This window comes from Coregonus clupeaformis, chromosome 24 (genome assembly GCF_020615455.1).
Source record: "Coregonus clupeaformis isolate EN_2021a chromosome 24, ASM2061545v1, whole genome shotgun sequence".
Lineage (NCBI taxonomy): Eukaryota > Metazoa > Chordata > Actinopteri > Salmoniformes > Salmonidae > Coregonus > Coregonus clupeaformis.
In genome coordinates, this window is record NC_059215.1 from 53,751,473 (window position 1) to 53,768,031 (window position 16,559).

At 45.3% G+C, this 16,559-nt stretch overlaps 1 protein-coding gene across 1 annotated transcript; it reads right to left on the reverse strand.

Annotated features, from left to right (window-relative positions):
- Positions 1-2,832: 2,832 nt before the first annotated feature.
- On the reverse strand, positions 2,833-16,111 carry LOC121537391 (pro-glucagon-like). Its single transcript, XM_041845031.1, has 4 exons — positions 15,575-16,111; positions 15,252-15,383; positions 14,781-14,933; positions 2,833-2,966 (listed from the first exon to the last, which is right to left on the reverse strand). Exons 2-4 carry the CDS (start codon positions 15,344-15,346, stop codon positions 2,930-2,932), a joined length of 285 nt encoding a protein of 94 aa, XP_041700965.1. The 5' UTR covers positions 15,347-15,383; positions 15,575-16,111; the 3' UTR covers positions 2,833-2,929.
- Between the last annotated feature and the right edge of the window lie 448 nt (positions 16,112-16,559).

Sequence of the window (16,559 nt, forward strand, 5' to 3'; positions counted from 1 at the left end):
TCTTCTCTTGAGAGCCAGGTCTGCCTACGGCGGCCTTTCTCAATAGCAAGGCTATGCTCACTGAGTCTGTACATAGTCAAAGCTTTCCTTAAGTTTGGGTCAGTCACAGTGGTCATGTATTCTAGGGCCAAATAGCATTCTAGTTTGTTCTGTTTTTTTGTTAATTCTTTCCAATGTGTCAAGTCATTCTCTTTTTGTTTTCTCATGATTTGGTTGGTTGTGAGGGCTGTGAGCGGACCCCAGACCTCACAACCATAAAGGGCAATGGGTTCTATAACTGATTCAATTATTTTTAGCCAGATCCTAATTCGTATGTCAAATTTTATGTTCCTTTTGATGGCATAGAAGGCCCTTCTTGCTTTGTCTCGCAGATCGTTCACAACTTTGTGGAAGTTACCTGTGGTGCTGATGTTTAGGCCAAGGTATGTATAGTTTTTTGTGTGCTCTAGGGCAACGGTGTCTAGATGGAATTTGTATTTGTGGTCCTGGCAACTGGATCTTTTTTGGAACACCATTACTTTTCTCTTACTGAGATTTACTGTCAGGGCCCAGGTCTGACAGAATCTGTACAGAAGATCTAGGTGCTGCTGTAGGCCCTCCTTGGTTGGGGACAGAAGCACCAGATCATCAGCAAACAGTAAGTGGGTAGACCTCGCTTCCCCCTCCCCCTGCATCTACACTCCCTCTCTTCTTCTACCCCCTCCCTCCCTCCCACCTGCTCCCTCCTTCCATCTCTCCATCTCGCCCTCCATCTCTCTCTCTCTCTCTCTCTCTCTCTCTCTCTCTCTCTCTCTCTCTCTCTCTCTCTCTCTCTCTCTCTCTCTCTCTCTCTCTCTCTCTCTCTCTCTCTCTCTCTCTTTCTCTCTCTCATGGTCCTTCCTGTGTCTCTCCCCAGGGAGCTGTGTAGGGGAACCCGGGTAGAAGGGTGGGGTAGCTGGTAGAGGAGGGGGTAGCTGGGAGGGGATAGAGGAGGGGGGTAGCCAGGAGGGGGGTAGCTGGGAGTTGGGGACAGGAGGTGGGGGGTGGAGGAGGGGGTTAGCCGGAAGGTAGACCTCGCTTCCCCCTCCCCCTGCATCTACACCCTCTCCCTTACATTTACATTTACGTCATTTAGCAGACGCTCTTATCCAGAGCGACTTACAAATTGGTGCATTCACCTTATAGCTCCCTCCCTCCATCTCTCCCCTCCCTCCAACCTGCTCCCTCCCTCCATCTCTCCCCTCCCACCTGCTCCCTCTCTCCATCCCTCCATCTCTCCCTCCTTCCATCAGTGGATAATGCATTTCTATCAGCGATAGTCATTCATCTCTCTAGATATCACAGCCCTTCTTAGAGCATAATATAGAGTAACATGGATGATAGCCTACAATAATTCCTGTGGCGGGAAGACATGGTTGATGTTTACAGTGTATTTACTGTGACTGATTAACATATGCTGTTACTCACTCCCACACACAGCGTTTCTAGGCTTGATTCCCAAGCCAACACCTATGTGATGGTGAGGAGCTGTGGTTCTGTTTTTGGTGGCTGGTGTGTCATGTGAAGAGCAAGTGTGCCCCCTACTGGATACTGTGGGCTGTTCTACATTTACATTTTTAGATTTTAGTCTATTTTATCCAGAGTGATTTACAGTAGGGAGTGCATACATTTTCATACTGGTTCCCCGTGGGAATCGAACCCACAACCCTGAAGCTGCAAGCGCCATGCTCTACCAACTGAGCTACACAGGACCAACAGTCCTTTCCTTCTCAGTGGATCCAATTTTAGATGACCTAATAGGCGCTATCTCAATTCATCTTTCCGTGTGTCCTTGCATCCTATCTCATTGCCGCTCACCTCCTCCTCAGTCGTATCGGAGGAGAAGGTCTAATGTCCCTCCCCTCAGACCTCCTTCTTCTCCAATGCTTTTTGAGAAGGAGGCAAAGAGAGAGGATAGGAGGACTTGAGTAAGAGCCTCTGTCTCGGTCCCAGCTCGATTCAATCTGTATCACAGAGGTTCCGCTCTACAGCGCAGTTGAAATGTAAAGGTAATTTCCAATTGAGCGGACATATGCAATGTTAACCGTGAATGCAGTCTCCGCGAACACGGACACATTGTGATTGAATAGAACCCTAGATATAGAACACAATGTAAAACCTCCAATAATGTTTATCAGACTTTATCAGACTTTGTTGAAATTATTCAGCTTTATTCCATGAATGCAGATTTTCAGTTCACAATTTCATGCTCCAAATTAAATACCTCTCACAGTAAATATTAAAATATTCCATTTTCATAATGCAGTATCATCATCCAATATAAACCCTTATTTTGATTTATACAGATGTATATAAACAGTTTATTGTGTGCTATCTCTGACCAAACTGTCCTTCCAATTTGATTGATGTGGATTCTGCAGTCCTATTTCAAAACCAAAATGGTAACATGGCTTTTACTGAAGAGCCACCGTAAGCTGTTACACCTGGAGGTTTACATTCGGTGGCATAGCAAACTCCATTTCTGTTATCACCTGGACCTTTTCATGTTCATATTTCAGATGATCAATTCCTTGTTGTAGAAAATTAGAGCAGCCACTTCGCATACGGTGCATAGCCTACAATGCAGTTCAGAAATAATGTCCAGGATTGTGTGTAATTTACCACAACATAAACCAATGACGGAACACTGTCTTTTTTGTATTTTTCGTAGGTAGAAGGTCCTGTTTTATGATACTGTCCATCACAGGAGGTTGGTGGCACCTTAAATGGGGAGAACGGGCTCGTGGTAATGACTGGAGCGGGATCAGTGGAATGGTATCAAATACATCAAACACATGGTTTCCAGGTGTTTGATGCCATTCCATTTGCCATTATTATGAGCCATCCTCCCCTCAGCAGCCTCCACTAATGTATATGATGTTAAGGCACTTCTCGTGGTGTCTGGGTCCTCTCACACCCCCTCTAGGTTGAGGGGAAGGTCCTTGCATCTACAGGTCAACATGGAAACACCTCTTTTAATTACAATGTAATAACCAGAAACTCAACCCAAAAAATGACAGAAAACAAATATAGATCTTTTGCAATAATTTTGACGAACAAAAGTCAACAGGTATACCATATTTACACACAACTGGAGAATTATAAGGTTATATCTACAATGGAGTTATTGACATAGCCTTGTTCTGTAACATGTTCTCTACCTATAAAGTACTCAAAAAAAAATGTTGCTTTCACCATTCAAACCAATGAGGGTTCGGAACTTTATTATCAATTATCTCAGAATCATCTTTTTGCAGATAGAACCTTATAATTCTAAGGTCACGAATTGTCATATATATTCTAAAAACATATATTTTAACCCTGGAGTGAACATTGTTCTGTTCACACTGGTATTTTCAAATCGGAGCAAGACCTTTAATCTAATTCAAACCAGGGTAAAAATTTGAGAACATTGGTGTTGAGCTTGTGCAGAGATGAAATGGTTTAATATGACTAAATTACTTTGGTACCTCCTGTGTTGGGGAAACCCAGGTTGTTCAAGCTGAATCTGTTGCCTCTGCACACTGGTAGATACCGATACAACACACATTTAACAGTAGCCTTCCCTCTTTTTAATATCCTTTCTACACTATTGCACAGACTACCTACCTGAAACGTACTGTGCTGGCTCAGATATACAGTACCAGTCAAAAGTTTGGACACACCTACTCATTCCAGGGTTTTCTACATTGTAGAATAATAGTGAAGACATCAAAACTATGAAATAACACATATGGAATCATGTAGTAAACAAAAAAGTGTTAAACAATTAAAAATATATTTTATATTTGAGATTCTTCAAATAGCCACCCTGTGACGAGTACTGAGTATACGAAGAGGCAGGACGCAGACGCAGACATTAACAAGGTCAAGGTTTACTTAACAAAGAGAAAGAGAAATAACAAAGATAGAGTAAACGACACGAAGCTTAACAATCACACACAACATCCTCCAGAACAGTCCAGGGCTAAATAGGGGTGGTGATGAGATGATGAGGTGCAGGTGCACTGGAGGTGATTAGGGTGCGTTGGGTTTCCATTCCGGTGTTGTCGAGGTGGTGCGCTCAGACCGGTGGCTCAGTAGACCGGCGAATCAGAGCACCGGAGGGGAGCAACGGGAGGAGACGTGACAGTCCCCCCCTCCCCCCCGACACGTGGCTCCAGTCGCTGGACGTTGCCGGCCAGGAGGATGACCCCGAGGACGAGGAGCGGGTCGGTTAGGGCGGCGACGGTGGAAGTCCCAAATTAGGTTGGGGTCTAGATCGTCCCCAGCCGGAACCCAGCTCCTCTCCTCAGGACCATACCCCTCCCAGTCCACCAGGTAATGGAGCCGTCCCCCACGGAACCTGGAGTCCAGCAGGTCCCTCACCGCATATGCCGGACTCCCGTCAATGTCCAGGGGCGGAGGAGGCGTACCCCGGGGGAGAGACACATGAAAAGTGGGTGAGACACGGTAGTGAGTGGGAAGGAGCAGCCGGTATGATACCTCATTTATCCGCCGGAGGACCTTAAAACGGCCCCACAAACCGGAGGCTCAGTTTCTTGCAGGGAAGGTGGAGAGGGAGGTTTTTATGTGGACAGCCAGACACGATCCCCAGGCTGGAAAACAGGGGCCTCACTGCGGTGGCTTGGTCCTTCTGCCGACGAATGGCCCTCTGGAGATGGACATGGGCGGCGTCCCAGACCTGTCTGGCCCTGTAGAACCACTCGTTGACAGCGGGCGCATCATTCTGGCTGGGTGTCCAAGGGGCCAGGGCCGGCTGGTACCCCAGGATGCACTGGAAGGGAGTGAGCCCCGTGGAGGAGTGAACGAGGGAGTTCTGGGCATATTCTGCCCAGGGAAGAAACCTCGCCCACTCACCCTGCCGGTCCTGACAGTGGCAACGAAGAAACCTCCCCAGCTCCTGGTTCATGCGCTCCACCTGCCCATTCGACTGAGGCCTATACCCGGAAGTGAGGTTGGCCTTGGCCCCGATCTTCTCCAGGAAAGCCTTCCACACTCGGGAGGTGAATTGGGGGCCACGGTCTGAGACGATGTCCTCCGGAAGTCCATAATGCCAGAAGACCTGTTGGAACAGGACCTCAGCGACCTGGAGAGCAGAAGGAAGACCAGTTAGTGGCAAAAAACGGCATGATTTGTAGAACCGATCTACGACCACCATGACTGTGGTGAAGCTGTCAGAACGTGGAAGGTCGGTGACAAAGTCTATGGACAGGTGTGACCAAGGTCGCTGTGGCACTGGGAGAGGAACTAGTTTGCCTGCCGGGGCGTTCCGAGGGGTCTTCGTTTGGGCACATATGGAACAGGAGTTGACATAGCGGGAGACATCAGAAGCCAAGGTGGGCCACCAGTTTTTTTGGGCTAGAGAATGCAGGGTGCGCGTAATACCAGAGTGCCCTGCCATAAGGGTAGTGTGCGCCCAGATCAGCAGGCGGTCACAGACACTGGTGGGTACATACATGCGCCCTGGAGGGGCGTTGGCAGGTGCTTGGTCCTCCTGAGCCGCCAGGCGGATGTCTTCGTCCACATCCCAGACGACAGGTGCAACGATGAGAGACGAGGGCAGGATAGGACCCCCCAGATCCTTCCTTTCTCCGGTATGGTGCATCCTGGAGAGTGCATCGGCCTTCCTGGGGGGGATCCTGGGCGGTAGGACAGAATGAATTGGAAGCGAGTGAGAAATTGGGCCCACCTTGCTTGACGAGAGTTCAGGCGTTTCGCTGCCCGTATGTGCTCCAAATTCCGGTGGTCAGTAAGAATCCGGAATGGATGGACTGCGCCCTCCAGCCAGTGTCTCCATTCCTCCAGAGCGAGGACCGCCAGCAACAGCTCCCTGTTTTCAACTTCATAGTTCTTCTCTGCGGGGGTAGGCTTTTTAGAGAAAAAGGCACAGGGATACATTTGATCTGGCTTACCGTGCCGCTGGGAGAGGACCGCACCCACGCCCTCCTCCGATGCGTCCACCTCCAGGATGAAAGGACGAGATGGATCTGGGTGTTTTAGGATGGGCGCTGTGGTGAACCTCTCCTTCAGCCTCTTGAAGGCAACGTCAGCCTCAGGGTTCCAGGCCAGCTTCTGAGGCCCACCCTTAAGGAGCTGAAGGACCTGATGAAACGCCGGTAGAAATTTGCGAAGCCCAGGAAGCTCTGTAGGCCCTTGATGGTGGTAGGAACTGGCCATGACCTGACAGCGTCCGTCTTCACTCCTTCCATGAACACCCCCTGAGGACTGATCCGGTATCCCAGGAAGGAGATGGCCTGTTGGTGGAATTCGCATTTCTCCCCCTTCACCAACAGGCTGTGTTCCCGGAGGCGGAGTAGGACAGCTCGGACGTCCCTGACGTGCTCCTCGAACGTAGCCGAGTAGATCAGGATATCGTCGATGTACACCACCACCTGTCTACTCAGCATGTCCCGGAACACGTAATTGACGAAGGACTGGAACACAGAAGGTGCGTTGGCGAGGCCGTAGGGCATGAAGCAGTATTCATAGTGGCCTGAGGTAGTGCTGAATGCCATCTTCCACTCGTCTCCTTCCCGGATTCGGATCAGGTTGTAGGCACTCCTCAGGTCCAACTTGGTAAAGTACCGGGCCCCTCGTAGCTGCTCGATGGCCGACAGAACCAGAGGGAGGGGGGTACCGGTACTTGGTGGTGACTGTGTTCAGTCCCCTGTAGTCAATGCATGGTCTCAGTCCTTTGTCTTTTTTGGCCACGAAGAAGAAGCTGGCGGAGGCAGGAGAGGTAGAGCATCTGATGAACCTCTGTTTCAGGGTCTCCACCACATACTTCTCCATGGCCTCAGTCTCCGCCATGGAAAGGGGGTAAATGTGACTCTTCGGGGGGTGTTGTTCCTCCAGCAGGTCAATGGCGCAGTCCAAGGGCCTGTGAGGAGGGAGACACGTAGACTTTAATGAAGAGAAAACATCGGAGAGATCTGCGTACTCACGTGGAATATTGGGCTAGAGGGCGGACTCCACACTCTCCACTGACGTGGAACAGCAAACCACCGGCAGGTTTGTTGTTTTTAATCTTCAACATAGGAATGTTACCAAAAAGAATGTAATGAAACTGGTTACAATTGACGGAGTCACCCATGATTCACCAAATTATATTTTAAAGGAGGAAACAAAGTACTTTAAGCATATGTTTTCTTTTCAGTCGCCTCCATCTCCTCTAACTGAAGCTAATTGTATAGATTTTTTTTCTATTGATAATGTAAAATTAACAGCCATACAGAAAGACTCATGTGAAGGTGAAATTACAGAGGAGGAACTTCTGGATGCAATTAAAGACTTTAAGTCCGGGAAAACTCCAGGGTTGGATGGCATACCAGTCGAGGTATACCAAACCTTTTTTGATATACTAAGAGGACCGTTATTAGCATGTTTTAATCACTCATATGTAAATGGTAGATTATCTGACACTCAAGAAGAAGGTCTGATCTCATTATTACTGAAACAGGATACAAGTGGAAAATATAAAGATCCAGTCCATTAAAAAAATTGGAGGCCCCTTACACTTCAGTGTTGTGATGCAAAAATTCTAGCAAAATGTATAGCGCATAGAATTAAAAAGGTTTTGTCGGATATTATTCATTCTAATCAGACAGGTTTTTTACATTGACGATACATTGGAGATAATATAAGGCAAGTATTGGAAACAATAGAACAATATGGAAAATATGGGAAAACAGACCTGCTATTCATAGCAGACTTCGAAAAGGCATTTGATAAAGTACGACTGGGGTTTATATATAAATGCCTGGAGCGTTTCAATTTTGGAGAATCTCTTATAAAATGGGTCAAAATCATGTATGGTAACCCTAGGTGTAAAATAGTAAATAATGGCTATTTCTCAGAAAGTTTTAAACTGTCAAGAGGAGTGAAACAAGGTTGTCCACTATCGGCATATCTATTTATTGTGGCCATCGAGATGTTAGCTATTAAAATCAGATCCAATAATAATAATATCAGAGGATTAGAAATCCAGGGCTTAAAAACAAAGGTGTCATTGTACGCTGATGATTCATGTTTTCTTTTAAATCCACAACTAGAATCCCTCCACAGCCTCATAGAGGATCTAGATACATTTTCTAATCTCTCTGGATTACAACCAAATTATGACAAATGTACTATATTACGTATTGGATCACTAAAAAATACAATTTTTACATTACCATGTAGTTTACCAATAAAATGGTCTGATGGTGATGTGGATATACTCGGAATACATATCCCAAAGGAAATAAATGATCTCACTTCAATACATTTGAATAGAAAGTTAGCAAAAATAGATAAGATCTTGCTACCATGGAAAGGTAAATACCTGTCAATTTGTGGAAAAATCACCCTGATTAACTCTTTAGTATTATCCCAGTTTACCTATTTGCTTATGGTCTTGCCTACGCCTAGCGAACAGTTTTTTAAATTATATGAGAAAAAAATATTCAATTTTATTTGGAACGGCAAGCCAGACAAAATTAAAAGGGCCTATTTATATAATGAATATGAATTCGGAGGACAGAAATTATTAAATATTAAAGCATTAGACCTATCACTAAAAGCTTCAGTCATACAAAAGTTATACTTCAATCTGAACTGGTTCTCAAGCAAATTAGTAAGATTGTCTCACCCAATGTTCAAGAATGGCCTTTTTCCCTTTATTCAGATTACAACCACTCATTTTCAGTTATTTGAAAAGGAAATCATCTCCCAAATATCACTATTTCTAAAACAAGCCATAGAAAGTTGGTTGCAATTTCAATTTAATCCTCCAGAAACGACATAACAAATAATGCAACAAATATTGTGGTTAAATTCAAATATACTAATTGACAAAAAAACTTACTTTTTTGACAAAATGTTTAAAAAAGGTATAATCTTCGTAAATGATATCATCGGTAGGACTGGTGGAGTTATGTCGCACATGCAGCTAACAAAAACATATGGAAATGTCTGCTCTACCCAAAATTACAACCAAATAATTGCATCCTTACCGCAAAAATGGAATAGGAAAGTGGAAGGGGGAGAAAGTAGGGAACTTCTCTGTCGGCCTTGCATTAAAGAACATAATTGGTTAAGGAAAACTGTGATAAATAAAAAAGTATATCAGTTTAATTTAAGGACCAAAGGATTGACAGCCGTCCCATATAGATTGCAAAATAGTTGGGAAGAGATTTTTGACGTACCGATCCCATGGCATAGTGTTTATGAACGGACACGCAAAACGACACCGGATTCAAAAATTAGAATCTTTCAATTTAAATTATTATATACAATTCTTGCTACCAATAGAATGTCTTCCCAGCTCTGTAGATTTTGCTGTGAAGAGACAGAATCATTAGATCATTTGTTTTGGTTCTCCATTTGTAGCTTGTTTTTGGACACAGGTCCAGGAATGGCTAAAGGATTGCAATATTTACTTGGAGCTAACCTTGCAGATAGCATTACTGGGTGATCTGAAAAGTCATAGTCAATCGATCAATAATATAATAATACTTTTAGCAAAAATGTTTATTTTTAATTCACAATCTGTAGAAGCAATGAGAATAGAAAGGTTCAGAACTTTTGTAAAACATCACAGTACAGTTGAAATATAGAGTGGGGAGAACAAGTATTTGATACACTGCCGATTTTGCAGGTTTTCCTACTTACAAAGCATGTAGAGGTCTGTAATTTTTAAAAAATCCAGAAAATCACATTGCATGATTTTTAAGTAATTCATTTGCATTTTATTGCATGACATAAGTATTTGATACATCAGGAAAGCAGAACTTAATATTTGGTACAGAAACCTTTGTTTGCAATTACAGAGATCATACGTTTCCTCTAGGTCTTGACCAGGTTTGCACACACTGCAGCAGGGATTTTGGCCCACTCCTCAATACAGACCTTCTCCAGATCCTTCAGGTTTTGGGGCTGTCGCTGGGCAATACGGACTTTCAGCTCCCTGCAAAGATTTTCTATTGGGTTCAGGTCTGGAGACTGGCTAGGCCACTCCAGGACCTTGAGATGCTTCTTACGGAGCCACTCCTTAGTTGCCCTGGCTGTGTGTTTCGGGTCGTTGTCATTCTGGAAGACCCAGCCACGACCCATCTTCAATGCTCTTACTGAGGGCAGGAGGTTGTTGGACAACATCTCGCGATACATGGCCGCATCCATCCCCCCCTCAATACGGTGCAGTCGTCCTGTCCCCTTTGCAGAAAAGCATCCCCAAAGAATGATGTTTCCACCTCCATGCTTCACGGTTGGGATGGTGTTCTTGGGGTTGTACTCATCCTTCTTCTTCCTCCAAACACGGCAAGTGGAGTTTAGACCAAAAAGCTCTATTTTTGTCTCATCAGACCACATGACCTTCTCCCATTCCTCCTCTGGATCATCCAGATGGTCATTGGCAAACTTCAGACGGGCCTGGACATGCGCTGGCTTGAGCAGGGGGACCTTGCGTGCGCTGCAGGATTTTAATCCTGTGTGTTACTAATGGTTTTCTTTGAGACTGTGGTCCCAGCTCTCTTCAGGTCATTGACCAGGTCCTGCTGTGTAGTTCTGGGCTGATCCCTCACCTTTCTCATGATCATTGATGCCCCACGAGGTGAGATCTCGCGTGGAGCCCCAGACCGAGGGTGATTGACCGTCATCTTGAACTTCTTCCATTTTCTAATAATTGCGCCAACAGTTGTTGCCTTCTCACCAAGCTGCTTGCCTATTGTCCTGTAGCCCACCCCAGCCTTGTGCAGGTCTACAATTTTATCCCTGATGTCCTTACACAGCTCTCTGGTCTTGGCCATTGTGGAGAGGTTGGAGTCTGTTTGATTGAGTGTGTGGACAGGTGTCTTTTATACAGGTAACGAGTTCAAACAGGTTCAGTTAATACAGGTAATGAGTGGAGAACAGGAGGGCTTCTTAAAGAAAAACTAACAGGTCTGTGAGAGCCGGAATTCTTACTGGTTGGTAGGTGATCAAATACTTATGTCATGCAATAAAATGCAAATTAATTACTTAAAAATCATACAATGTGATTTTCTGGATTTTTGTTTTAGATTCCGTCTCTCACAGTTGAAGTGTACCTATGATAAAAATTACAGACCTCTACATGCTTTGTAAGTAGGAAAACCTGCAAAATCGGCAGTGTATCAAATACTTGTTCTCCCCACTGTATATGGCAAATATAAATCCTAAATGGATGGTGTTAAGAGATAGATGGGAGGTGTTGAAGGATGGGACTAATAACAACAAATAATAACAAGATAACTAATAATGTAAGCATACTGTGTCCATATTAAGTATATAGGTTGTATGTTGGGACCTTTTGGGAAAGAGCACAGTTAGAAAGATATGGCATATAGAAGCAAACCGGATGGACATCATGAAAATGATCGGAGAGGTTGAGAGTAGAAGTAGTTCAGGAGCAAAAACAAATAAAATAGAATTATTGTAAAATTGACTGTGTCCATAAAATGTAGATAGTAAGTATAAGCTGGAAGTAGAGGCCTAAGCATTGTTGTTCACTAATTTACCCCAAGTAGGGAAAGGATGGCGGGGTTGAAAAGTAATAAAGGGGAGTATATATATAAAAAACATGGGGGATTGGAAGTGATGCAGACAATTACATTGATGGAAGTTACAATCTATCTGCAATATTAAGCTGATCTACCCCCAAAAGAAAAGAAAAAAATAAACCACCGGCAGGCAGGTCTTCCGGCATGAGGTGGACCAGGCTGTGATCCTATTGGTGCTCCAATTGATGGTGGGGTTGTGTAGTCTGAGCCAGGGCAATCCCAAGATGATCCGGTGAAGGGGTGACATGACAATGTGGAATGACAGCTCCTCATGGTGCTTCGGTAGTGTGGGAATGGTGATGGTGATGGAGAGAGTGACGTGCGTAATGGTGCCTGATCCAAGGGGTTTATTGTCCAGTGAGGTGACGTGTAGCGGAGATGGCAGTGGCACGGTGGGAAGTGGAAGAGAAGGAATAACCAGTCACCGTTATGGGAACTAAAAACAATGGTTTGGTGATACTCATGGAGTCGGACGGGAGTTATACCACCTAGATAGGGAGCCGCCAGGAGATCTGTGGTCCGTGGTGGTGTAGGGGGTGCTGCCCACCTCCATGGGTGAGGACTCGGAAGCAAGGCGGCTTCCATAGCTCAGATGGGGTGAGCGTTGAGGCTCCGGAAGGTGTTGGGAACACCGTCTCTCTCTCAACATGTCGTAAAGACGGATGGACGTGGTGATGAGGGTATCAAGGTCCAGCTCGTCGTCCCAACATGCGAGTTCCGTCTTGATGTCCTCCCGTAAGCCTCTCCTGAAGACCGTGCGCAGAGCACGCTCATTCCAGCCGGAAGACGCCGCCGCCACCATGCGAAAGCTCAGAGCGTACTCGGACGCGGGCCCCTCTCGCTGTTGTAGATGGAGGAGATGCTCACCCCCGTCCTTTCCCTCTATGGGATGATCAAACACCGCCCTGAACCGAGCGAGGAAGGTAGGGTAGGGAAGCGCCACTGCCTCCTCTTCTTCCCAGACTGCCGCGGCCCAATCCAGCACCTTTCCTTTAAGTAGCGAAATCACCAACGCTATCCTGGCTTGGTCAGATGGATATGCCCCAGGCTGACGTGCCAGATAAAGTGAAACCTGTAGCAGGAAGCCGCTACATTTAGTAGTTTTACCGTCATAGCGCTCCGGTAGGGCGAGGGTTCCCGAAGAAGTGGGTGATAGCACGGGAACAGGTGGATTGGGGGCACTCACCGCTCCCTGAGGTGGAACCGGAGCGCTGGGCAGATTATGCAGAGTTTGGAGCACTTCCTGCATGGTGCCGTTCAACTGGGCAAGCTGCTGCTGGTGCTGGTCCAGGCACTGGGAAACTCCTGCTGCATCCATTTTCATTTGGTGTGTGATTCTGTGACGAGTACTGAGTATACGAAGAGGCAGGACGCAGACGCAGGAATTAACAAGTTCAAGGTTTACTTAACAAAGAGAAATAACAAACATAGAGTAATTGACACGAAGCTAAACAATCACACACAACATCATACAGAACAGTCCAGGGCTAAATAGGGGTGGTGATGAGATGATGAGGTGCAGGTGCGCTGGAGATGATTAGGGTGCGTTGGGTTTCCATTCCGGTGTTGCCGAGGTGGTGTGCTCAGACCGGTAGCTCAGTAGACCGGCGAATCAGAGCGCTGGAGGGGAGGAACGGGAGGAGATGTGACACACCCTTTGCCTTGATGACAGCTTTGCACACTCTTGGCATTCTCTCAACCAGCTTCATGAGGTAGTCACCTGGAATGCATTTCAATTAACAGGTGTGCCTTTTATTGCCTTTAATTTATTTCCTTCTTAATGCGTTTGATCCAATCAGTTGTGTTGTGACAAGGTAGGGGTTGTATACAGAAGATAGCCCTATTTGGTAAAAGACCAAATTCATATTATGGCAAGAACAGCTCAAGTAAGCAAAGAGAAGCGACCGTCCATCATTACTTTAAGACATGAAGGTCATTCAATCCGGAAAATGTAAATAACTTTTAAAGTTTCTTCAAGTGCAGTCGCAAAAACCATCAAGCGCTATGATGAAACTGGCTCTCAGGAATGGAAGACCCAGAGTTACCTCTGCTGCAGAGGATAAGTTCATTAGAGTTAACAGCCTCAGAAATTGCAGCCCAAATAAATGCTTCACAGAGTTCAAGTAACAGACACATCTCAACATCAACTGTTCAGAGGAGACTGTGTGAATCAGACTAAGAAACCACTACTAAAGGACACCAATAATAAGAAGAGACCTGCTTGGGCCAAGAAACACGAGCAATGGACATTAGACTGGTGGAAATTTGTCCTTTGGTCTGGAGTCCAAATTTGAGATTTTGGGTTCCAACCGCCGTGTCTTTGTGAGACGCGGTGTGGGTGAACGGATGATCTCTGCATGTGTATTTCCCACCGTAAAGCATGGAGGAGGAGGTGTTATGATGTGGGGGTGCTTTGCTGGTGACACTGTGATTTATTTAGAATTCAAGGCACACTTAACCAGCATGGCTACCACAGCATTCTACAGCAATACGCCATCCCATCGGGTTTGGGATTTGTGGGACTATCATTTGTTTTTCAACAGGATAATGACCCAACACATCTCCAGGCTGTGTAAGGGCTATTTTACCAAGAAGGAGAGTGATGGAGTGCTGCATCAGAAGACTGGCCTCCACAAACCCCTGACCTCAATCCAATTGAGATGGTTTGGGATGAGTCGGACCGCAGAGTGAAGGAAAAGCAGCCAACAAGTGCTCAGCATATGTGGGAACTCCTTCAAGACTGTTGGAAAAGCATTCCAGGTGAAGCTGGTTGAGAGAATACCAAGAGTGTGCAAAGCTGTCATCAAGGCAAAGGGTGGCTATTTGAAGAATCTCAAATATAAAATATATTTTCATTTGTTTAACACTTTTTTGTTTACTACATGATTCCATATGTGTTATTTCATAGTTTTGATGTCTTCACTATTATTCTACAATGTAAAAAATAGCTAAAATAAAGAAAAACCCTTGAATGAGTAGGTGTGTCCAAATGTTTGACTGGTAGTGTAATGATCTTCATCATTGTCCTACCTAGAACACATCTAGAATGTTCCAACAACTACGGTGGATGCGTAAACAAATCAGTGGTTTGAAAAGTGTATAAGGTCAGTCACATCATCAACAGCTAGCCTGCTTTACGATACCCTGATCCTGACTGGAATGTTAATCTGCGTTGTGCTACTAGCAAAATGTCAGTGCCCTTACCTCTCTCGTTTGGTGCTGGCCAGCCACTGTACGAAGTCTTTAGCCTTGATCTTGTCCAGGTAGTGGGTGTAGTCATTAGTGAAAGTTCCATCTGAATGCCTTTTGAAGCTGTTGATGCCATTCTGTTCTTTCTCCAGCTCATATGTACGCCACCTGGGAGAAACATGGCGTGATGAGGGGCCACAGGGTTTAGTATCCTTATGATGTGCATGTTAATAATTACTTTAATAATTACAAAATCCTGATTGAAAAATCTTCTGTTTTAAAATCTCCAAAATGGACTCTATTCAATTGCAATTTCAATTTACTCCCTGGACTGACTGGATTTACTTTTATTCAGTAATTTCAATTTAACAAGGTAACTAACTTGATAAGATAAGATAGATAAGATAAGAGAGATAAGATAGATAATATCAGATCAGATAAGATAAGATAAGATAGATAAGCATTGAGAGTAGCCTAAGGTGTTACCCTGACTGGCTGGCTAAGGCTTTGTCCTCCAGCACCGTCTCATCAGAACCAGGACAGAGCAACAGGAGCAACAGACACCACACTGAACCACACATCCCTGGGTCTGGGTCTGGGTCAGGTCAGGTCCCCTCACTGGAGAAACAGGGAGAAGAGCAAGAGAACATTAACCTAGACTGAGTCTTGAAGACTTGTGTTGGCTCCCCAAGCGAATGCGTAGGCTTTATCTCAGTGGGCTAACACAGTCTTGTGGCTCGCAGAAGAGCCGAATTCAAACCCAGTCGATCAAACAAACATGCAGTCAATGGATGAGTTTTAAAACTGACCTTTTAGAATGTGCAGCAGCAGAAGTGTTGATGCTGGTCCTTGGATGTCTTCCTCCAGCCTATGTTGCTTGGGCGCATGCAAGAGGAACTGCTGGGAGCTGAAGCCTATTGTAGCCAACACACACTACCTAAAACACTATCTGGGAGAGAGAGGTACACTGCACACTACTGCAGCGTCAAGACGCTTTGAGAGACAGGGGCTTCTTCTCACAAACCACTGGAGATCTGTCATCATCCCTGTCACTTTATAAGGAGACCAGGTGTCTTCCTGTGACAGTTAGGTCATCTCCCACGCTGTTGGATCCACAAGGGGCTCTCTTAACACTGTCCGAAGAATATCTCTTTCTCTCTCTCTCTCTTTCTCTCCCTCTCTCATTATAGTAGTCCACATGATGCTCTGGAGACCCTCTCGCTCTCTGTCTCTCTCTCTCTTTCTATCGCTCTTGTTCTCCCCTCTCATTATGGTGGAAGTTATTGAGTCATTGGAACCTGTTTGAGGTGACCTCTCCATACAGGTCAATGAGTCAGAGTCAGTGACGACTGTCTCTCATACAGCAGGTGTGAACATGGCACGAAGAGATAGAGATGGATAGAGGACGCACTTGCCGCAAAGCCTCTTTTAGCATGGGCAGCACCATTTGGGCTTCCTCCATTTTAAAGTAGTCAACTTGGTGGGATTTGCTATGGGTTAAGGAGGGATCACAGAATTCAATTCAGATCACCAGGAGGGATCATCCAATGAATTATACAGAATTATGGCAGTAAATCACCAACCTGGCTTTATACCTGTTCAGACGACACACTCCAGGTGGTGGTATGCACAATTTCTGTTTGTTTACAAACTGCCAATAGAAGTGAACAGTTAAAATGGAGATGGCGTTCATTATGCTGTCACAGAAGCTGTCATAACAAAGATAGGTGTGTCCTCTTTCCCATCTCTATGTTGACTCCATCAGCTATAGAGTTTGAGTAAGCATCCAACTGT